General features: G+C 56.7%; 6 protein-coding genes across 6 annotated transcripts; 1 reads left to right on the top strand and 5 right to left on the bottom strand.

Moving 5' to 3' along the window:
- Positions 1-769: 769 nt before the first annotated feature.
- On the top strand, positions 770-3,975 carry D7B24_001873 (uncharacterized protein; the record flags this gene model as incomplete). Its single annotated transcript, XM_028636092.1, has 3 exons — positions 770-1,446; positions 1,518-3,589; positions 3,647-3,975. 3 exons carry the CDS (start codon positions 770-772, stop codon positions 3,973-3,975), a joined length of 3,078 nt encoding a protein of 1,025 aa, XP_028497854.1.
- Positions 3,976-4,483: 508 nt separating this feature from the next.
- D7B24_001872 (uncharacterized protein) lies at positions 4,484-5,785 on the bottom strand (the record flags this gene model as incomplete). Its single annotated transcript, XM_028636091.1, has 6 exons — positions 4,484-4,507; positions 4,571-4,638; positions 4,689-5,087; positions 5,143-5,294; positions 5,355-5,440; positions 5,774-5,785. The coding sequence occupies 6 exons, from the start codon at positions 5,783-5,785 to the stop codon at positions 4,484-4,486; spliced, it is 741 nt and encodes a 246-aa protein (XP_028497853.1).
- Positions 5,786-6,504: 719 nt separating this feature from the next.
- On the bottom strand, positions 6,505-7,386 carry YRB1 (Ran GTPase-binding protein yrb1; the record flags this gene model as incomplete). Its single annotated transcript, XM_028636090.1, has 3 exons — positions 6,505-6,620; positions 6,674-6,802; positions 6,858-7,386. 3 exons carry the CDS (start codon positions 7,384-7,386, stop codon positions 6,505-6,507), a joined length of 774 nt encoding a protein of 257 aa, XP_028497852.1.
- A 1,008-nt stretch (positions 7,387-8,394) lies between these two features.
- On the bottom strand, positions 8,395-10,953 carry D7B24_001870 (uncharacterized protein; the record flags this gene model as incomplete). The annotated part of the gene is made up of 1 exon (XM_028636089.1): positions 8,395-10,953. The coding sequence occupies one exon, from the start codon at positions 10,951-10,953 to the stop codon at positions 8,395-8,397; it is 2,559 nt and encodes an 852-aa protein (XP_028497851.1).
- A 2,248-nt stretch (positions 10,954-13,201) lies between these two features.
- D7B24_001869 (uncharacterized protein) lies at positions 13,202-14,132 on the bottom strand (the record flags this gene model as incomplete). Its single annotated transcript, XM_028636088.1, has 2 exons — positions 13,202-13,450; positions 13,509-14,132. 2 exons carry the CDS (start codon positions 14,130-14,132, stop codon positions 13,202-13,204), a joined length of 873 nt encoding a protein of 290 aa, XP_028497850.1.
- Positions 14,133-19,256: 5,124 nt separating this feature from the next.
- GPB1 (guanine nucleotide-binding protein subunit beta 1) lies at positions 19,257-20,577 on the bottom strand (the record flags this gene model as incomplete). The annotated part of the gene is made up of 4 exons (XM_028636087.1): positions 19,257-19,277; positions 19,335-19,544; positions 19,618-20,336; positions 20,448-20,577. 4 exons carry the CDS (start codon positions 20,575-20,577, stop codon positions 19,257-19,259), a joined length of 1,080 nt encoding a protein of 359 aa, XP_028497849.1.
- Between the last annotated feature and the right edge of the window lie 897 nt (positions 20,578-21,474).

Here is a 21,474-nt window from a genome sequence, read left to right as displayed (position 1 = left end):
CGTGCCAGCTCTCAGCCCTCCTCTCCTTCCTGGGGTCGAGCAGACGTCGGGCCCGTAGTCCTCGTGATTGGATACGCGGGGATGTTGGTTGGAAGGTGGAATGCCGATTACCTAACACTGCATCCCGTAACGGCAGGTGTCATGCAAGTGCATCGTGCTTGGCTTTGAGAAGGAAGGCGCAGAGCAAGAACCACAGTCCGTGGTTGCAAAGGCTACTGCCATTGGAGGCAAGCGGCCGACACGAGAAGAGAAAACACACACCCTGCTTTCCTTTTAGCTCTTGCTACCTACTCAGCGACTTGCCTTGCCTTGGGCCACAATCTCTCAGCGAGAACACGGCTGGCTGGTTGACTCCTAAACGACCACGGCATCCTTCGATTGGGGAAGGGCCCTCGGTCATCAAGACAACGGGAACGCGCCATAGCCATTGGGGCGAACCACACGAATCACACGCGACCGTACGACAGGAACACTGCGACCCCGCATCAGACCGACAAAAACCACTGCCCGGCGCTCGGGTCACGCTCTCTGGGGCCCTTCGCTACAACAAAAAGCCCATCGTCTCCCGCCCCAGACCGACCCAACCCCTCCTTAAACCCGCTGCAAACCGATCCCCCCCGACTCTCGCGACTCGCGACTCGACTCGACCCTACCATTACTGCAGCCATTCCGACTCCTTCCCACGAATCCGGAGCCTCGTACGCCCTGTCTCTTCTGGTCGCCCTTGCTTGTCGCCGGCCCCATTGATTGACCGGTACCCGCCGTCATCATGGCCACCTATGGCGCCCAGGCACCCAATGCGACGAGCCCGGCCTCCTCATCCGGCCCGTCGCTGCCCGGCGGGAGCTCCTCTACCGCCGCCGCCGCCGGTGCCAGCGCAGCCAGCGGAGCAGCCGCGCCTGGCAGCACCCAGGCTGCCCAACATAAGCGCGTCTATCAGGCTTGCATCCCCTGCCGCCGGCGCAAGGTGCGGTGCGACCTCGGCAGCGTCGATAATCCCCACGAACCGCCCTGTGTGCGTTGTCGCCGTGAGAGCAAGGAGTGTTTTTTCAGCGCCACGAGACGCAAGCGCAAGACCGAGGATGGCATTGACATCAACGACGACATTGACGCCGACGATTACATTATGCGCAATGGCCGAAAGCGACTAAACACCAACGATAGCCAGCATGTTCCCGTTGACCGCTCCGTCTATAACGATGTGCCCCTGACCCCCGGAGGCAGCCTCGGCAGGGAAAGGCCGTTGTCGCGTCCCGATGGTTCCCGCCTCGCTGCGACTCCCAGCACGACTGTCAGTCAGTCTGGCAGCAGGCGCGTCGGCGAATATGCCGCGGAGGAGGAGTCGAATGCCCATATGGAGAATAGAGAGGCCCAGGACGTGCTGCGCACCGGTGTTTATGGCCCGCATGATGCTCTAGACCTGCTCTATAAAGCGGCTACAGACAAGTAAGTACCGCACCTCCCCGACACGGGACGCCTCTTGTGCGTGCTTGTGCGTCTACTGACAATCGGGGCAGCTCACTGCCGGCCCACAAACGTCACGAGAGCACGGCGTCGCTTGCATCCATCCAACAACCGCTACCCCTTGTCAACCCCAATGTAGTTGGAAGACCGACACCGCCTGGCCGCCGACTGACATTCTCCGTCAAGCAAGAACAGCAGCCAATAGACCCCAATCTCGCGCGGCCTCGCGATCTTTCCGCCGAACCTGGTTATGCCAGCGCCGTCAAGGCCTGGCAGAGGTTCAGGTTTGTTAGAGCTGGCTGGTTCACCGCACAAGAGGCCATTGAATACATCGACTACTACTACGAGTACTTGTCGCCGCTGACGCCCATATCCCCACCCACCTTTCGCAACCCTGCCTCCCACTTGACTCTTCTCACCGAAGAGCCCATCCTTACAGTCACGCTGCTGACCATCTCGTCACGCTACCGAAAGATCCCTGGCACCGGAGGCCACTGCCGTTCGCACGCCATCCACGAGCAGCTATGGAACTACCTGCGCGGCATGATTGAGCGCTGTCTGTGGGGCCAGGAGGCCTTTGGTGGTGGATTTGTGAGCATGACCACCGGCGCCAGTGCCCCCGGCGTTGCTGCTGCCATTGGGGGAGAGGACCAAACCAGCAGCACGGCGCCTTGGCGTGGCATGAGAAAAGGCAGCCTGCGCACCCTGGGAACCATCGAATCACTCATGATCCTGACAGAGTGGCATCCTCGTGCTCTGCACTTCCCCCCGGACGAGGCTATCGACGAACTGATGCTGCCGTCCTACGAAGGCGGCGACCTCATCAGCACAGATGAGAACGGTAATCAACGCCCCTCTGCCGGCATTGGCGGCCGGCGCATCGAGAGTTGGCTCGAGCCGGCGTGGAGAAGTGACCGTATGTGCTGGATGCTGCTCAGCACGGCCAACGGCCTCGCCTACGAGCTGGGTGTCTTTGACGATATCGAGGAAATGTTACGCAGTGGGGCCATTTCGCGTCCCGAGTACGAGGAGGAATCGTACCGTCAGCGTGCGAACCGTATCAAGAGGCTGCTGCTCATCTACCTCTCCCAGCTTGCCGGTCGACTTGGCTGGACAAACATGGTGCCCGAGGCGTTGCGCAAGAGCGACCCAGCCGTCTCCCGCAAGCGGCCTGGCGGCTCTGTCGAGGGTGGCACGACGCCCGGCACAAACCCGTCGTCTTTCTCCAACGCGTTCAACTACATTCCGGACCTGGAGCTCGACGACCAGATGATTCACTGCTGGGCTGGCATCAGCAATCTCATGTTTCTTGGCAACGAAAAGCTTTTTCGCAACCGGAGGCACACAACCGACATTATTCAGAGTGGCAAGTATACGGAGCTTCTGCAGGAGTTCAGGCCTCTGTTGGCGGACTGGTACAAGGAGTTTGAGCGCTTCCGCTTGCCGCCCTTCATCCGCCACGTCCTGACGATCGAGTACGAATATGTGCGTATCTACGTCAACTCATTGTCGCTGCAAGCTGTCGTTGAGCGATCGGCGAGCCATGCAGGAAACACTGTGCACGCGGCCCAAGGCGGGTCCTTTGCTGGCGCAGCTCAGCTGTCGCCCCAGACGCAAAACTATTTTGGAAAGCTGCCTCTCGGTCAGCTTGGCGGCTTTGGTGCAACCGACCAAGAGTGCATCAGGGAAGTCATCAGTGGGTGTCGCAACCTCCTGAGGACTGTGGTCGAGGGCCTGCTGCCGGGTGACTACCTGAAGCATGCGCCCGTTCGGACGTATTTCCGCATCATCAGCGGAGCCATGTTTTTGCTAAAGACGTTTGCGCTGGGCGCCCCGCGTTCCGACGTCAAGATGAGTATTGATTTGATGGACTCGACGGTCGAGGCACTACGAAATTGCGTCGTCGACGATGTTCATCTCGGCATACGTTTTGCGGATCTGCTCGAGTCTCTCACCAGCAGGCTGCGCACCCGATTCATCCAGGCTCCTACTCTCGGGCACTCCGGGGGCGACGGCCGCAGCCCGGAACCCACCGCTCATGGCGTTCACGGGCATGGGGCCAACGGCGAGGGCCAGAACTGGTCTTCCCACGCCAACAGGCTCCGTGATGGACTCAGTGCACCAGGTATGTTTTTTTCCCTTTGCCGGGAGGCTGTCGCTTGTTGCTGACCGCTTCTTGCAGATGACATCGCGGCCAATATCTCGGCGACGCCCTTTGACGTTAGCGCCGGGAACTTTCCATACCCTTCGGGTTCAGCCTCGGGTCTCAACCCCTCGACACCGGCACCCCCCATCGATCACCCAACGGTGGACATGTTTGATTCGTCCGAATGGGGGAACCCGGGCAATGAGATGTGGTACCTGCCGCCAGGTGCGGCCTTCTTCCAGAACATGGAGAACGGCGTGGCCATGACGTCCGAGGGGTTGAACGTTGGCGGGGTCGACCTGCTGGAGTATATGGCCATGGATCCGCAATTCCCAGTCATGGACGGGGCAAACTATGGTGCATGAGCAGATGGGTATCACGTGTATTTCGTCGAGGCCTTCTTTCCGGCGTGGCGTGGCGTAGCGTACTACAGGACTTGGGGTGGCGTTGGGCATGATTTCGTAAAAGCTCTCACGGTTATGAAAAGCGAGGATGGACCGGGACAGGTCGGCCACTAGCGCCAGGGAAATGAACAGTTAGATGAAGGCATCAATCAGGATGGTTCCAATGTTCGGATTCGCAATCTGCTCCGTCATGTTCCCGCCTGAACGGCTGCTGCCCCCACGTGACGCCATTTTGAGAAACGATATCCTTTCGATTTTCCGACGTGCTCTCTACAACAAGCTCTGCCACAGGGCGCGCTGGCGTGTCCTGTCGAAGCCGGGCGCGATCGTTTCTCCCCTCCCACTGTGCCAGTGCCCGGAGAATGACCATCATTATGAATGAGATACCCCCGCCCCGCCCTCATGATCCAGACGCCTTGGCTCGCGAACAACGTAGACTCCCTCCTCCTGTACGGATGCGATCCTCCGACTAACTGATGAGACCCTTCTTGTTCTTTAATCAATGGTTAGCGGGATTGAAGCATGCACGCGAGACGGCCGTGCTAGGCAGACGAACCAGGTGGTCCCAGAGAAGCTTCGTAAGCGTCTCGGGCATGGAATACAGGTCGATCGAGAACTCGCCGGCTGGAATTCGTCAGCGCTGCCTGTGAGGCACGAGAGACCAGGCCACTCACCGTCCACGTCACTCTTGATGAACATGCCCTCGGTCCGGTTATCGTTAATGATCTGGATCACGCGCAGCAGGTCATCCTCCTCGAGGCGTCCGAGGCCATCGGCAATCTTCTCGTAGTCGTACTTTTGGCTGGCCTTCTTGGGGCCGGCGGCACCAGCGGCGCCCTTGCGCTTGGCGCGGTCCTCGTCGTTGGGTAGAGGTCCTGTCTCGCGGAGAATCTGCTGAAGCGCCTGGCTTGGATTCTTGAAAGAGACTGTGTGCTCGGAGACGTAGTGGTTGGATTGGAAGTTGAGGTCGTGTGGGATGGACTGCTTGGACTTCTCCGTCGTATAGCAATCAATGACCATTTCAAATTCTCCCCAGCCTTCGTTTTCGCAGGTGAAGGGGGGTTTGGGGAAGGCTTGTTGCCGATTAGCACAATATGGTATGCCGGAAGTCGCCACAATTAGACATACTTTGCGTTGGGTTCTCAAAGGAAGGGTGAAGGTTATACACGACCTTCTGGAAGCAATCGGCCGTGTGTTCCTCGCCTGCCTCGTCCAAGACGAAGATGGAGACGGACCATTTCCTCATGGGAAAGCCCTCGACCTGCGCCGGTTTGTCGGGCCTGTCGTGGTCGCGTCAGTTGTGTTCCCTGGCAGCACTCTATCTCGATGAGGAGACTTACATGACATTTTGGTCCGTCACGAGGCGGATTTTGCGCTGCGACACGACAAGACTTAGCACTCTCGGGCTCAACCATGAAGCGGGTGGCTTTGCGCGTCGCGCGCGCCGGTGTGGGATGGGGCGACTGGGACTCGGAGGGAACGGGAACGCAGAGAGTGAGGTTCAATGGACTGAGAGGACATGGTTAAGGATAACAGTCTCCTGGGCGTGTTCGCTCCAGTGAAGCGGCTCCAAGGATAAGCTCCCGCCCTGTGCGATGGCGCTTTGCAGAAGGATATCGATCCATCTCAATTGGGCCGACACGGCTGTGCTTCACTGTCCACGGTTTCGTCTTGGTTTGTAGAGTGTATCGCATGCAGCGGCAGGAGGTAAGAACACCGTGGAAAGTTCGGCCGCTGTCGCGGCGCGATGGGCGCTTACCTCTACAATCATGTTGGCCGCGTTGTGACCTTCCCTCGGAAAGCGCGTTCTTGTGTAGGGTTATTGGGTGGTCTAGCCACAAAGTCTTGTCTCGTCGTGGCGTCGTAGATCGTATTCGCTTTCGTGATATGGAGGGCGTGGGTGATGCGGTGGGATAATCGTGTCGTCGAGAGGGAGAAGTTGGCCGGACAGGTTGCGTGGTGACGTTGGAGGAGGGAAGGCTGAAGCCAAAACTGCGCCACTATCGCCACACCCCCCATGACATACCAACCGCCACACACCCCTCACCATTTTTTACGCCAGAAATACAAGTCAACGCATCAATTTCACAATACTTGCACCTCAGCGTGCGCACTGGCTTTCTTGTCTTCTTTTTATTGATTCAATGTTCATGGGGAATGGTGTCATTGGGGGGGTGGGGAATCTATCTACACTGCCTGGTGGGCGGCAGGTCCGGCTGGTAGGACAGGGTTCTGCCCCACGACAGCCAGAGAGCCTCACCATGATCAGTTGTGTGCGCATCTCGCAGAGCTCATTGGCACCCCATGGGAGTCATTTCGGCATCATCGATGGTCAGGGTAAAAGCCTCAGCGATTGTGTCGACTCGCAACGGTACGTGTGATGTGTGTGTGTGTGTGTGTGTGTGTGTGATGGGAGGGTGTCAGGGGAATGTTGATTCTGTGATTCAGGGGCCTCGTCCTTCATGGACCATCTGAGAAGAGTACGAGGGTTTACGACTGTTCTGCGGCGGGGGTCTCGGTGGAGGCCTCGCCATCCTCGGCCTTCTTGAAGAGCGCCTCGTTGTCCTTCTGCGCCTGGAGGAAGGCGTCCTTGAAGAGGTTGGCGTCTGTGACGATTAGTAAGTTGCTTCCAAGGTAAGAGAAGAGCACGTCAACATACTCTCGGAGTTGGCAAAGCGGATGGCAAGAGTAGCGGCCTCGGGCTCGCCCTCGCTGACATCGGCGGCAGCGTTCCAGACCCAGCTGCGGTCAGAGCCGACGTTGGGGGAGAGCTTCATCTCGGGGACGACTATCGTATCGTTAGCATAAGCAACACAGCGAGGTGGGAGCTCGACTCGACGCACTGTAGTGGTTGGCGCAGACCTTGAGGGTCTTGTCGCGGCGCATGACGAGACGGGTCTTGCCATTCTCCTTGTGCTTCAGCAGACGGACGTCGCCAGTGCCGCGCTCCTTCCACTCGCTGGACTCCTTGATGAACTTGAACAGCTTGGCGCGCATCTTGAAGAGCTGTTGCTCAGACTCCTCGTTGGTGGCCGTCTCGACCTTCTCCGTCAGCTTGTGGACGGGCTCAAAGTGGACATCCTCCGACTCGGGGGCCTGTTCGTCATCAGCGGCGGCGGCAGCGGCCTCGCGCTGAGCCTTGTTGCTGCCAGAGTTGTCGCCGCGGTCCTCGTCCTCGGGTTTCTTCTCCTTCTTAGCGCCTCCTCCAAACATGCTGAAGACGGAAGACTGGGCCGTCACGGGCTTGTCGGCCTCGCCGGTGGACTCGGTGGCGGGCGCATCGGCGGTGCCAGTGGCGGGGGTCTCCTCGGCCTTGGGCGCCTCGATCTTAGGCTCCTCGACCTTGGGCTCGGTTGCTTCGGGCGCAGACATGATGTTCGGTCGGGGAGGGGGGGGTTGTACGTTCGGAGAGTTTGTGGTCCTGCGGCGCGAACGAACGTCAGTCTCCAGACTCGGTAGCCATCACCGCCAGATTTAGGCGCAGTGCCCCTCCTTTTCACCCCAAAATGTCTGATGGTGGGGGGGGCAGAACGTGTATCGACGTAAATAAGGAGGAGCTTGCAGCATGGGTAGTATCTGTGCAATCGAAACTTACTGTGATAAAGGTGATTCGTAAGGGTCTCAGATAGCTTCCGCAAACGTGATGGAGGTAATCGCTGCAATGTTTTTCAAATGGATGTCAGGTCGAAGTGGGCGAGCCAAAATGAGGCAGCGATCGAGCCCCTCATTCACAACCTGCGATTAAGTGGGGCCTTGCGTCCAGCGCACTGTCCCAATTACACCGACCCGGGTTCGAGTGACACACCTTTCGAGCAAGGTACCTACCTACCCACGCTCTCACCACGCGGGGCCGCGACTTGTTTTCCCTACTAACAGCAGCTATCGTGGGGTCGCCGATGGACCTGCCCTGCCCTCCAGTTTGCCACCCCGATCCCCCTTAGTGAGTCTTGTTAGTAGGTGGTCACTGGCAATCACGCGATTCAACCAACGGATCACATTTCATTGCTTTATTAACTGCCAACGAACCCATACTTTAGTCTCGCGGCCCAGAAGCTAGGCAAAACTCGAGGAAAGACGCCAGCCGTGAATGAGTTCCTTTCCATGGGTACGCCAGGGCAGGCATCCGTAATCTTGCCTTCAGAGTCCACTTTCAAGCTCTGGGTCCCCTGCATCGACAGAGGAGGGGTGGGTATGAGAGAAGAGAAAGGCGGCTCGAGATGGGCCTTTCGACAAACAGTAAAGTGGTATGTATGGAGTGACAGTAAAACCTCCCATATTGCAAAACCGAAACACGTAAACGCCATGTCGAAAATCCTAATCAGCTATTTCGCCCAGCGGCCCTAATTCGTGTAATCATGTCGACCCTCATCGAAAGTCGTGTCAGTCACCGCACTTTTTCGACCACCGGGAGCCGCCTGGTTGGCACGCGGATACATCGCGATGTGTCTTACGGCGTGACTGACCAGCCTTCTGGATCTCGTCACGCCTTTTGGCGAGGAATACCCTCGCCTTCTTCTCGTACTCGGCGTGCTCTTCCATCTTGCCTTGAATGCGGAGCCACCAAAGGCGCGACTGAATCTGAGCAGTGACAACAGAAAGATCAAGCTTGTCGGAAAAGTCTGCCGTCCTGTGCAGCCGTTCCGTCAAGTCGGACTCAATCTCGTGCCACTTTTGGACAACGGTATACTTGAGGCTGTCCGAGGCCCCTGTTCCATAGTCCGAGACTTCCTGAGCCTTGACGAGGGCCTGCTCTCTCAGGCTGCTCGTTGCCTCCGAGGCTGTGCTGGCTAGGTCAAACAGCAAACGCCTGCCGCCGTGGAGTGCTTCTGTGAGGATTCCCCTACCAAAATCCACCTCGAGTGTCTCGTTGATCTTCGGCCTGCGGTTTGTGACGACGGTGACCGCTACAACACCATAGGCATCGCGCTTGGGAATATCGAGCACAAGACCTTCGTCGACGGAAGAAAACTTGGTCTTGACTATCTGGCCATCACGAAGGACGTCAATCGTAATGGAATCCTTGTTGAGCCAGGTAGTCTTTGTGCCGACGGGTATTTTAATCAGGATCTCGTGCTGGCCATAAAGTTCGGCTGTGCAGACAATATTCCCCTTACCAGCGTCGGGAAGTATGTCGGGGAAAAGGTTGGAAAATGGCATCAGAGCAACATTCCCGGGTGTAGCGACAATGCGTGGAATGTCAACAGCTGTGCTTGACGACGTGAGATTGATGACGCTCGTGGTTTCAGATGTAGAATCAGGAACCAAGGTCGTGAAATCGGGAATCGTGGTTTTGGGCAAGCTCATGTACGGCGCGGGGCTATCTGAATGGTTCCCGTAGAGATAGCTGTCGAGACCATACACCAGACCAAGCACGAAGATGGCGCTTAGGATTTTCTGCAGGATACTCGCGGCCTGCGAATCGGCGGTGATCGAAGCCTTGATCACCTTCTTGCCGGTCATCACCACACGGCTGTAGAGGCCCTTTTGGATTTTGGACCGTTCCGCTAGGCCAGTGAGGTGGGCGAGATTTCGATTCATCTGACGCGGATCGATGGTGAGGAATGAAGCCAGATCGATCGGCATTCGCATCGCTGGATTGGCAGAGTTCGAAGACTCGAGACGGAGATGTATAGCCGCCGGGTCAACATACTTCGACCAGCTGACGGCGGACTCGTCGAAGCCCGGTGCGCTGGAGATGAAGATGCACGGGACACCATGGCGGTTCATGAACCCCCAAGCGGCATCGCGCGTTCGGAGGGTAGCCTCACCAGCCTGATCCGTGATGTAGAAGACGGCGATGTGGGGCAGGTCGTACGTGGGCTCAACGATGGGGCCGCTGTTGGCGGGGTGGGCCGAATTGTACGTCGTGCCATCCTCAAGGGCCATGGTGAAAATAGTCTCGCCGGGTAGCGAGTCGGAGACGTAGACCGTCTCTTCTGCATGCGTGCACGTTTGAGCCTTTATGTTTGTGGGGAACATTTTCACAAACTCCTCATAGGGCGTCGAGAGGTTGCCAGGCATTGTGTTGGGCACTACGTTATAGATGCCTTCGCCGCCGCCGACGGGACGGATGAGGCCTGGGCTGTGCGCGTTGAGGGCAGTGGAGATGCGACGCAAAATGCGGTGGCGCGGGCTCGTGTTGCCGACATACAGCACATGAAGGGGCCTTTGTGCTGACATGGCCAAGCAGTCGTGATCCATGGTCTGTCGGATGCTGAGTGTTAGGCGCTCGGGGATCTTGGGGAGGTGCATGTTCTTGGCGACAGTGGCGGCCTCGCCGATGGTCAACTCCCGAATGGTGTGCATGACCTCGATGTTGGCGACTTCATCGGCACCGGCGTCGGTCTCTGCAAAGTTGATCTGCCTCCCGATGTTGGGATAGCGGCGAAACTCGTCGTCGGCAGTCATATCGCAGGAAGATGAGGGGCTGCTGAGACTCTCCTCCACATATGCGTGTGATTTTTTCTCCGCCTCCTCATCGTGTTGGTGTCGTTCCTCGTCTTGCTCTTGCTCCTCGCCATCGCTTTCCGAGTCGGTATCGAGGCCCTCGCTCGACTGTTCCGTGCCAGCCAAACTGTGAACGTCATCGGTCTGTGTGTATTCATACGAGTCGAGAGACTCGGCAGGGCCGTCCGGGCCGTCATGGCTCTCGTCGTCGGTGTTGATAAACTCATAAGCGGATTCGCCCAAGATGGTGTCCTCGGCCTCGTTGGCCTTGGTGCTCATTTCGGTGGGCGTCATGATGTCGGGATGGCTGGAGAATACCCAGCTCGCGAGCTGTCGGTTTACTTGAGGTCTCGGGAAACGCAGTGATGGCTCGGATGACGACAACGTGGTAAGACGGCTCTGGAGGTGCGGCGGGGCGTTAGATACGTGGGCTTGGCTTTCAGCTTTCGGCTCGATCGACTGGACAAAGGCGTCGACTTTCTGCTCTTCCATAACGAGGTGTCAAGGGTCAGCCCTCGCGGCCGTCACGTCATCCCTCAAACAGAAGAGGGCGTTTGATGGTGGCTATTGACGGAAATGGCAGACGTGACAAGGTCGCCGGGGGGAGCGCCACAGTAGAGTCCCTCAAGACTTGTCAGAGAAAGAAAGATGAAAAGAGGGGGAGAAGTCAAGGCGGTACAAAGTGAAGCTGGGAGGGAGGGAGAGGGTGAGAGAAAGGTGGTCGATGGTGGGGTCGCGGTGGTGACAGAACAGCCTGGCTTGAGGTATGCTTACAGGCAGCGGTTTCGGGGCGGAGGGGCAGGGTCGGAGAGGGGTTGCAGGTTGCTTGGCTCGTAGGTTGTTGTATGGGAGGGAATAGAAGAAGAAAGGCAGAGGTTGAGGCGAAGAGGACGGAACACGACTGACTATGTGTCGGAAGGTTGAGAGGAGGCGGTGGTCACGTCAAGGTTCTGGTCCCTCAAGGTGCAGAGTGTCGATGGAGCGAGTGGTGTCGGTGGAGGGGCGTTGGCAGCGGTTCGTGTTCACAGGGTGTTGCGTAAGTGGTGCGGACGTTCAAGTGAAGCGTGTTGCCTATTGCCTGCCTGACGCCGAGGCGACGGGAAGGTGAGGTACCCCTCGATCTAAGGCCGCGCAGCACAGCTCGGTGCAACGCCAACCAGGACAATGTTGACGCCTTGTGCCCAGCTCAGAGCCAGCCAGCAGGGCGGAGGGGGCGGATATGGTACAAGAGGGGCAGCACACCTGACCTGCTGATGCGAGATGGAGAGGTGCCCGAGCCTGTAGGTAGGGCGGGGAAGCACGGGACGAGCGATTAGAAGCTTGTCTGAGCTCTGCCAGGTAAAGTGAGAAGCCCGCCTTTTGATGTCACGCGGTGCCTCTGGTTGGGCTGGCTGGGCTGGGCTGGAGACGGACAGGCGGGAGAGATAAGGTGATTCACGTCGCAGCCATGTCTCTTTGGTCGGACTGTGCAAGGGTCCCTCGGAAAGATGGACACGGGTGCGGCAAGTGAAGTATGCGGGATGCACAGGTAAGTTGAAGAGACCAGAATGAGGTCGACGGAGAGAGGAAATGCGGGCAGGAAGGCAAAGGAAGCATGGAAATGTTAATGCAGTAAAGTGTGCACTGTTCTGATGGTTGTTGTACCTGAGGTGATGCTTATCGAATCCGAGGTACTTTCCCCGAGGCGTTATGCACCGTGAGAGCTTACTGTTAGGCGCTGCAGCTGCCTCGTTCGTGCTCTCCCTCTGTCTTGGCCCCTCTGACAGTCTGACAGTCTGACAGTCTGACATGTTGCTAACAGGAGGGGAAGTCGCATCCCCTGGACTTGGCCTGGTCGAATACCGATGCAGTCAACGCCATGCCTGCCTAATGGCATCATCGAACGCTATCGATAACCAGCTGGCGTTGCCTCGCATGGTGGGGGGGAGGGGGAGGGGAAGGTAGGTGTCTGCCTCCTGCTGCCCCACCATCCCGTGTCTGCCTTTGAAGCGAGCGATGAGGACTCAATTCGTGCGCTTCGTGTGTTGTTGCGCAAACGAAGACCATGTGCATCGTTAGGTACCAAGGGCAACGGTTGGTTCGTCCGAGTCCGAGGCCAACCAAGCTTGCACCATAGAGGCTGGATTGGGGTCCTCAGTGCATACCTAAGGGGCAATGACATGCTTCAAGGGACCGCCCGCGTCAGGCGACATCAAGCGGTAAAGCAAATTTCCATGCAGCCATGGTCATGAAGTATCGCTCATTACCTAAAGAAGTAGCAGGCAGAATCTGCATAAGACAAGAACAGCCAAGTGACAAATCAGTAGCCGGATGACGGACCTCTTCCCTCGGACCTCGCCAATCCATTCCTCCCAACGCCTTGTCCACAGCTGGTGAAACACACTACACTGTTGCTAGAATAGCGACGTGCGCTGCCCGCTCGCGAGCAGTATCCCGACTACTACCCTCCAAACAAAATCATGTTCCGTGGGGGGGGACGATACCAACGCGCTATCTATGACATGCGAAGGAGTTACAGGAAATCCGCAAAAGAAAAGAAAAAGACGAGAAGCAGGGACAGACCACAGCGAGTGTGACGCGCCCAGTTGTGCCGGCAAAACGAGGCGCCACCCGTGTCCGCGGCTACAGGGGGTATCGTTGCGGAGGAGAAGGAGGTAGCCAAGGAAAGCATCAATGCATCGCAGTCATGGTAGTACAAGCGGCGATCGTCAAGACCGTCGCAATCAGACATGGAAAGGCCTCAGAGGATGGCGTGCTTCTCGAACAGCCTCCGCAACGTGTCGCGGCCGAATGGCTCGTCGTCGGGAATCATCTCGATGATGCCTGTCAGGTTGGCGAACATGTCGCCCTGATTCCTGTAGGCGAGAATAGAGGGCACTGCGGCGTTGTCAAATTCAATATCGAGATAGTGCACCTTGACAAAGTGGATGGCCGTATGCTGCCGAACAAGGGGCCGCAGAGCTGATTCAATCGTTTCTGAGACGTCCGACTGGGCCTCTGTCAGTATGCGGCTCGGCACCGAGCCTCGAGTGAAACGGATGACATACCTCGTGGTCATATACAAAGACGACAACAGTTGTGTCGCGTCCAACCTTCTCGATCGCGTCGAGGTACCCAAGTGCGTCGACCTCGTCCAGTCGCCCGTAAATCCTGACGCTAGGGCTCGTCCTGCGGTTCCTTACGGACTTGCTGGCATCGCTCTCCAGCTCGCGCCGTCGGCTCTCGCGCCACTGTTGTAGAAATGCCTCCTCGTCAGGCGAGTCGCTCGCATGGCTCTCGTCTTCGCTGTCCTGCTGCTGTTGTTTCGGGGTCGGGGCGCTCTGCAGGCTCTCGAGACCGAAGATGGATCGCCTGACGGTGCTCTTTGCGCGCGTGATGAAGGAAGTCTTGCGAGCCTCTTCGTAGTTGCGCGCATCAGCAATGACGCCCTTGACACCGGTGGTTCTGCCAGCGTCGAAGCTTGCCGGGGGCAGCTTGAGGTCGCGATCAGCTGGTTGAATGCGCATGGCGGCGTCGATTTGGGAGGCGCGGTATGAGTCTTCTTCGTCTAGTTCGTGACTGTCGCGCGGATTGGTGTCGTCGCGGTCTTCGGGGTGTACACGACTGGTCTCTCTTGCGTTCTTTGCGACGAGGTCGTTGAATTCTTCTTGGGCTGGGGTCAGGTCGGCCATGACGGGCAGGTGGGCACGGGGAGGAGGGGAGGATCTTTTAATAGGAGGGGGCCTGTAGGGTGTGGCAGGAGCAGAGACTCGTGGGCGGATGGTCCGACGGCGAGGTAAGGGGCAGGACGGTAAAGCAAGGTGGTGGGAGTCGTCTTGTTTCCAACGCAACAGGACTTGGACAGGATGGCCATGCCAGCGGGGGATAGAGGGGGAAGGGTGGGGGCCGCCATCCGGGCAGAGCGCCGCCGAAGAACTTCTCGAAGCAGTGGAGCCGGCGGTGACCGAGAGTGCAAAGGAGGCAGGGAGGGGCTTCAGGGGCTGTGAGAGAACCCTGCCCCGAGCGCGCGCGGTGCGGCGGTGAGGTCGAGAAAGTTGTTGCAAGCGGCGATCGGAGGCGCGCGGGAGTCAGAAGAGGCGGGGCAAGGATGGCAGCCCCTGCGCTTGCGTCAGGCTGTTTCAGAATCAAGGCTCTCATCAGCCGGCGACAATGGGATCTCGCTGCTCACTCAGTTTCTCCTCGTCCGTAAACTGTAGATCGTACCTTTGTCCCCTTGGATCTCATGGAGATGCAGGGCGGCCAAGTCGGCCTGGCCAACCCTGCTGGCTCCCTCGGCTTGCTTCTCGCCACCGCATTGCCTCTGGGTGGGATAGTTTCATGTGGTCTATTTGGTACCTGGTCTGATCAGGGGGGTGACGTAGAGTACGAATGATGATGAGCTGCCTGACCAGCCAAGCACCAAACATGCGTCCAGCACCTCACCATTGTGAGCGAGAACCAGGTGGCCAGGCCGCCGATCTGCAGAGGCTGGGGCATGTGCAGTACTTGGCAGGGCCCCCGGCCACAGCGCGTGGTCCGCTGGGATTAGCGGCCTCCAGTTCCATGTGGTTGCGTCTGGCTTGCCTGCTTGGGACCTCCTACTGGTAATTGCCAAGCTGCCTCCTCGTGGCCTCAATGCCGATTGGTGCTGTCCTTTCTTACAGCATGTTCCTGCCTTCGAGAGTGGCCTCGTGTTGCGTGAGCATCTTATTCTCTAGCAATGCACGCTGATGTTGCAAGCAGGCTAGTGGCAGCATGGGACACCGATCGAATTGCGCTCAAATCGCCATCCATTGTCGAGTGAGGAAGCCGAATTTCCATACGCTATGTATAGACAAATACCCGGCCATTGCTTCTCAGGCCATCTCCGGTGCATAGATGACGTCTATGCAAAGCCCTGGCTCGGTGAGGATCTGCTGGTCTTCTGTTAACGACCAACATCCAGTAATTGGGTTGTGCCTTGGCTCTTCCTCCGTTCATCTCGCCCTGTACGCCAGAACAGGCCGACCAGCCTCGCCCTTGAAAACGTCAGAGTCGTGGTCGCATACAACGCGATTCGCTGTTATCATGCCTTGATGACTTGTCCCGGATATACCCCTCCGAGTCATGCGCTGCTGTCGGTCATCCGCAACTTCGGGTCTGCCCCAGATCGCCAGTCCCAAAAAGGGCCCCTTCGTTCAAAATGATGTCCTCCTTAAACCCAGCAAAACATCGGACGGGATAATGGAATGGCAGAAGGCAGAACGCAATACCGATATTGTTGGCGAACCAGAACACGTTGCCGTGTTTCATGCCTTTGTTTCATGCTTTCCGTGTCGGCCTCCATCAGCCATCTCCAAATTTGTTCACCTCGCATTCACTAATGGACATCTGGTCTTTTGACTCGCTCATCACCCCTGTGGAACAGCCACGGGCCTTACAACAAGGGTGTTACCCCATTAGTCAGTCTCGAAGCCTGCTTCGCCCTATACTCTGCACTTCTGAGCGCGATCAACGCGGTGAGCCCGACGTACCCTGCATTGAACAATGGGTCGGCGTAGCAAGATAAAATCAGGCGGAGTACAACCTCGCCGGCTTGCTGTCGTTGATCGCTAGATGCGCCAACTGCCTCTGTCAATATTGGGTCTATGGGACTGGCAAAATTCTGACACATGTGCTGCATGTAGCTGTGCCACGCTGGCTATTGCTATACTTCTTTTTAGATGTTTCATAGTGATGATCCGTCTGGTGCTTCGATACCCATGATACCCATGTTATCCAACCAAGTCCATCGCCGCTTCTCGGGGTAGATATACTTTCGCTCATTTGCTGGGATCGAGCACTACGCGACTTGATGGACGGGACCAAGCCAAGCAAGCTCACTGGAGCCACTGCACAGGTCGTTAACAGGTCGCTTCACCCGGGTCAGAAACCCAAACGTGACTCTGACCTCGAGACGGTATGACGTCCGGTGCAGATGATCGCCTGACCGACATTGGGATACTCATGCTGCCCATGCGTAGGTTGATGCATCGTGCCAAGTTTTCGAAAGGTAAGGAGTTATCTCTGAGCGACGTGATCCTAGCTGCTATAAGCCCCCCCTGTACCCAGGCATCGGGAACACGTAGTCTTGCACCCAGTGGGATGACTTATTTGCTCTCCTAGCTTTATCCCTTTGAACCCGAAATTGATCTCAGGTACAAAAAATACGTACTAGAAGGACCCAACTAACGTGGCAGAAATGAGCTTGACAGCTAATCAAATTATGCACCTAGCCCACAGTACATTCACAATAAGCTATAGTACTGCAGCCTACCTAATGACATCAGGCGTACTGGGTTTATAGCGAGGACCTCAGATGGATTACGTTAGAATGAGGTAGACTCTAGGTACTGGCAAGGTTAACAAATGTAGCAGCGCTAAACCTGATTATGAAGGCGGTATACGGCTTGTGGGGCGCTTGCTTGTACTGAGATCAAGTTCGGGTTCAAAGGGATGCTTGGGAACCTTGTTACACGAGGCTTGAGGAATTTTTCCTGGAGGTGTCTAGTCATCTCACGATCCTCATGACATGCTCATTCTGGGCGACTCTTGATACATGGCATACGTCGAATTATTCATGGACGGCTGTCGTCTTGTTAATGTTCACAATATTTATTCGTTTGCGTCTTACGTGGACGAGGGAATCAAAGAGAGGGGAGGGGAAAGTTAAACATCAGCCGGCGACTTCGAGCGGTTGAGCTCCAACGTTATGCGCTCAAAACGTTGGAACTGGCGTGCTTCCTATTTTTCTGTTCTTTTCTTTGACTGATAACATGTCATATTTATACTTGGCATTGAATGACACTGAGTATATTCTCCAGATGATTTTCAAAAACTAAGAATTCAGAGTCTGCGGTATTTTACCCGAGGTTTTGTCCATGGTCGATGCATTTTCCTATAGAGGTTGATACTTTTGCGCCTGGATAGAAGAGTGACTTGTTGCATTGTACTTCCTCCCTGTGGCTGAAAAGCCGAGCAACGAGGATCTCTTTTGATGCGACTTCATCTTTCAAGCAGTTTGTAAGAGAAAAGGATACTCATAGCGCAAGTTCTCGTGGTAAACATATTACTTCACAAGGTCAGCTTCCCTAAAGAAACGAGGCAAGGACTGGCTGATACCAACTTTTGAATCTGGGCTCTTCTGTAGAAGAATGAAAATTGAAGGAGAAACCAAGACCTCCGACGTATTTATATTATAACATCAACACCATAGAAGCGTCCTCTCTCCATTCTCTGATATCAATACGTGATAACTGACTTTGCGACGAGAAGGTACTCGAGGTGGGCACCTCCATCATCACATCAAGTCGTTGGTCCTGCAGAACATGCAATTCACAGTACCCACGATATTTATCTTTTCGTATATCCACCACTCAATTTGGGTTCCAAGGTTGTACCAAGCCCTCTAACATGACCGGGAGCACCCCCGAGAGTCTCACGAGCACAACCTCTCGGCCACCTACTTCAGAAGCAGCAGTTTAGGTTGGGTGCCCCGTTTGGCCCCGACGGCAAAAAAATGAACCCCACCCCCCTCTTCTATATGCTCCTGTTCCACAGCATCTACCCGACCACGGACACGGCATAACTAGAGTCCTCGTGTCTTGCAAGCGAAGTAAAGGCATCGTCATCAGCATGGCATCACGCTGGGCCGACAAAACATAGGAAGCTGGTCAGTGACGAATCAGGCATTTAGCACGAGCTACTATAGTACAGGCAGACATGTAACGACGACAGGCAGACGGCGGGCGCTTAACACCAAAACAAATAAAACAACAGCACAAAACAAAACGACTAAAACATAGGCTGTCTTCCCATCATCGCTCTTTGTCCCCCGTCCGTCACGGGCATTCCTTCATACCCGCGAGCTGGTGTTCTTCCGCGTCGTTGTCGTCGCCACAGCCGCCTCAACCATTCCGAGCCGCCGTGCCTGTCGTCCATGCGCCAACCCTATAGCCACGCCGAGACCAACGGTCGGGTCTCCCCCCCTCCTCGCACTAAGCAGCAGGCCTTCCTTCGACAAATCGCAGAATAGCACCTCTTCGTCTAACGGGCATTCAACACTTCTCCGGAAGAAACAGTCAAGGAAATGCCGCATGGCTCAGCACACTGTCTCGTGACGCGCAACGAAGAGAATCGGAGTTGGTTGACCTAAGAGCCACCCATCGCAGTTAGGGGATCCGTGGAAGAGGACTGGTAGAAGCGTTTGAGGGATAGGTGTAACCATTGACCCTTGTCGTGCTAACTTGCCGATGCGCGTGGACAAGCCCAGGAGAGGTCGGAAGCGCGAGCGTCGGACGTGAAAGGGCTGATTTTGGTGAAAGGGGGGTATCAACGCCTCGGTCCTGCAATCTCCCTCAACTATCCCATCGTCGTCGGCGACAGGCATAACGGGGAGACTTATGAAGCGTACATGGATTGAAAAAAAAGAGAACATGGGAAAACCTCTCAAGTGTGATACAGTCGTCGATACTAGCGGTCTGAGTGCTAGTAAGGGAGAGAAATATAACTATGGTGCAGAGGGTCGCCAACAGTGCAACGTCAATGGCGGAGGGTTGCTGCAGCCGATAGCGTTGTGGAGGAGGAGAAGCGAGAGGCGGTTATGAGCAGGTGTATCGTGACTTCGTCCCGGCTGCGCCAGCACTCGCGCATTAGAAAGGGGGGGTAGGTGGCGTAGAGGTCGGCAATTAGGTGGCGATGGAAAAGCCACTCGTGTTGGGATTAGCAGGGAGTTGCGAGCACTGGGACCGGTGTTTCCAGAAAGTATTTTGTGGTGCTTCCGTTTTGTCGAGGCGATTCTAGTACGCCCAGATTTTGAGCTACGCTGAGGTTAGCAACGTAGGGAACAAACATAGTTTCATAGACACAACACTCACAAGAGAATCCCAAGAGCCTGTGCACAGACTGATGCCGTCGTTGCTGACACCCAAGCAGCTGACACGGTTCTCGTGGCCGACGAGCGAACCGACCTTCTCGCCTCGGGTGATGTCCCAGACCTTGCACTCAAAGTCGTCGTAGCCGGCAAACAGCAGGCGGCCGGAGACGGAGGTTGCGACGGAGGTGATGCCACAGAGGATAGACTCGGACTGTACGTGGACGATTTGTCAGCAAGGGTTCGCGTTGGAGGGAGGCCATCGCTGTGGGGAACAGGGTACATACGCCGTAGAGGTTCAACTCCCTGTCGGCACGGATATCAAACAGTCGGCAGGTGGCATCGTCGGAGCCCGTGACGAATGAGTGGCCGTCCGGGAAGAACTGGATTGCGTTGATATCTGACTCGTGACCGGCAAAAGTCTGAACCGCCTTTCCGGCACGAATGTCCCAGAGTTTGGCGAAGGCATCGCAGGCACCGGAGATGAAGGTGTTGGAGTTTGTCGGGTTGAGGCTGATGCTCATGACGTCGCCGAGGTGGTCGGCGAACTCAGTAACCTTCTGTCCCGTCTCAATGTCCCACTTCATGCAAGTCATGTCTCCAGAGGACGTCAGTATGCTCCGGTCGTTGATGAAGCGGCAGCAAGAGAGATAACCGGCGTGGCCAGAGAGCTCGCGGGCGACCCTCGTGGGGCCATCGCGCTGTTGGTTGAGGTTATAGATGGAGCAGATATTGTCGAGACCACCGCAGGCGACGTAGTTGCCGCTAGGGGCGTAGGCGCAAGTCATGACCCATGAGGATCTCAGGGGAATAGCGTGGACCTTGTTCGTGGTGTAGGCGTCCCAGATGATGAGCTTGCCGTCTTGCGAAGCGGAAACGAGGTGCCTGCGGTCGGTCGACCAGTGCATGGCGTAGATTTTGGCGAGGTGGCCCTTGAGGGTACGCTTGGCCTTCATGAGCTGGCCCCTAGGGATCGGCTCGTGGGCTTGTTGGGCGACGGATCGAACTGTTGTCAATTGTCAGTGGGGGTTCTCTCAGACGACGCGACAGAGTCGCCGGGCGGACAGCATCTCGACGGGAGATGGGTATATGAACGACAAGGGGGGGGCGAACTGACGTGTGGTGTCGGCAAGCTCATCCTTCTTCCTCTTGATGCGGTCCTTCAGGGTTTCAGCCTCGCGGCGCGCCTGTTGAATGCGCGCCTGCATCGCCTCGGGCGACACGTCGTTTGGAGATTGCGAATTCATGGCGACGAAGATCGGACGTGTGTGAACGACTCGGAGAGGGTGAGAGATGGGAGGAGGGGAAGGGCGGTTGTTCGTCGATCGTTGGGCAACGGGGGGGTGGGCGGCGGAGGAGGTCGTCGATGGAATTGAATTGGCGAAGTCTCAGTGGAGAGGACAGGAAAGAAAAGAGAGGTGGTGGTTGCGGCGGTGGGTGGCCCAGTCCACACGGTCCAGTGTTGGCTGATGGGGGATGAGATGGGAAGGGGGAATGCAAGCTCAGGGGAGGGGGGTTCGCGCGCGAGCCAGTAAGATCAGCTTCTGGGCAAGAGGGAAATGATTAGCTGGGGGTGGCCCTGGGTGGTCTGGTGGCCTGGCTGGCTTGTCAATGGTGGAGAGTGGGGACGGCTCGGGGGGGACGGCGTTGGGACTGGCTGGTGCTCGCAGCTGGGGGTTGCGCTGGGAGGACACCCAAATCGAGGCAAGCCTACTGCACCTGCTGCATGCCTTGCTCGGGTAGGAAAAATAAGAAAAGGTCCCCGAGTGCGTGCGTACAGGTTGTCAGGACGCCGGGACGTGGGAGATGGGTACGCGAAGACTTGCGGGCCTCGGATGGGTACCCAGAGCTGTCTGCTTTGCTTCTTAGGTACCTAGGTAGTCGAGCCAGCTTGAAAAGCAGAGACGACAGCTCTGTCGAAGCAGGGTTTGACAGAGCTTGCCGGGTTTTATTTCCACCCCTTGGCAAAAAGCCAGCGACAGCCTGGACGCACAGGATAATTATGGTCCTCCGCGATGCCTGCGGCAGGTAGGTAGCTTCGGTTCCTTTGTTCCCGCTGGAGCTCCCATGCGATCAACGCCTACCGACCTGCTGCTTCGCTTGTTGGCCAAAAGGGGAAGCGGGGGACTGTCCAATAATTGACT

This window comes from Verticillium nonalfalfae (genome assembly GCF_003724135.2).
Source record: "Verticillium nonalfalfae strain VnAa140/NRRL 66861 chromosome Unknown scaffold_14, whole genome shotgun sequence".
In the NCBI taxonomy this organism is placed as follows: domain Eukaryota; kingdom Fungi; phylum Ascomycota; class Sordariomycetes; order Glomerellales; family Plectosphaerellaceae; genus Verticillium; species Verticillium nonalfalfae.
This window is presented reverse-complemented; position numbering and strand designations above follow the sequence as displayed.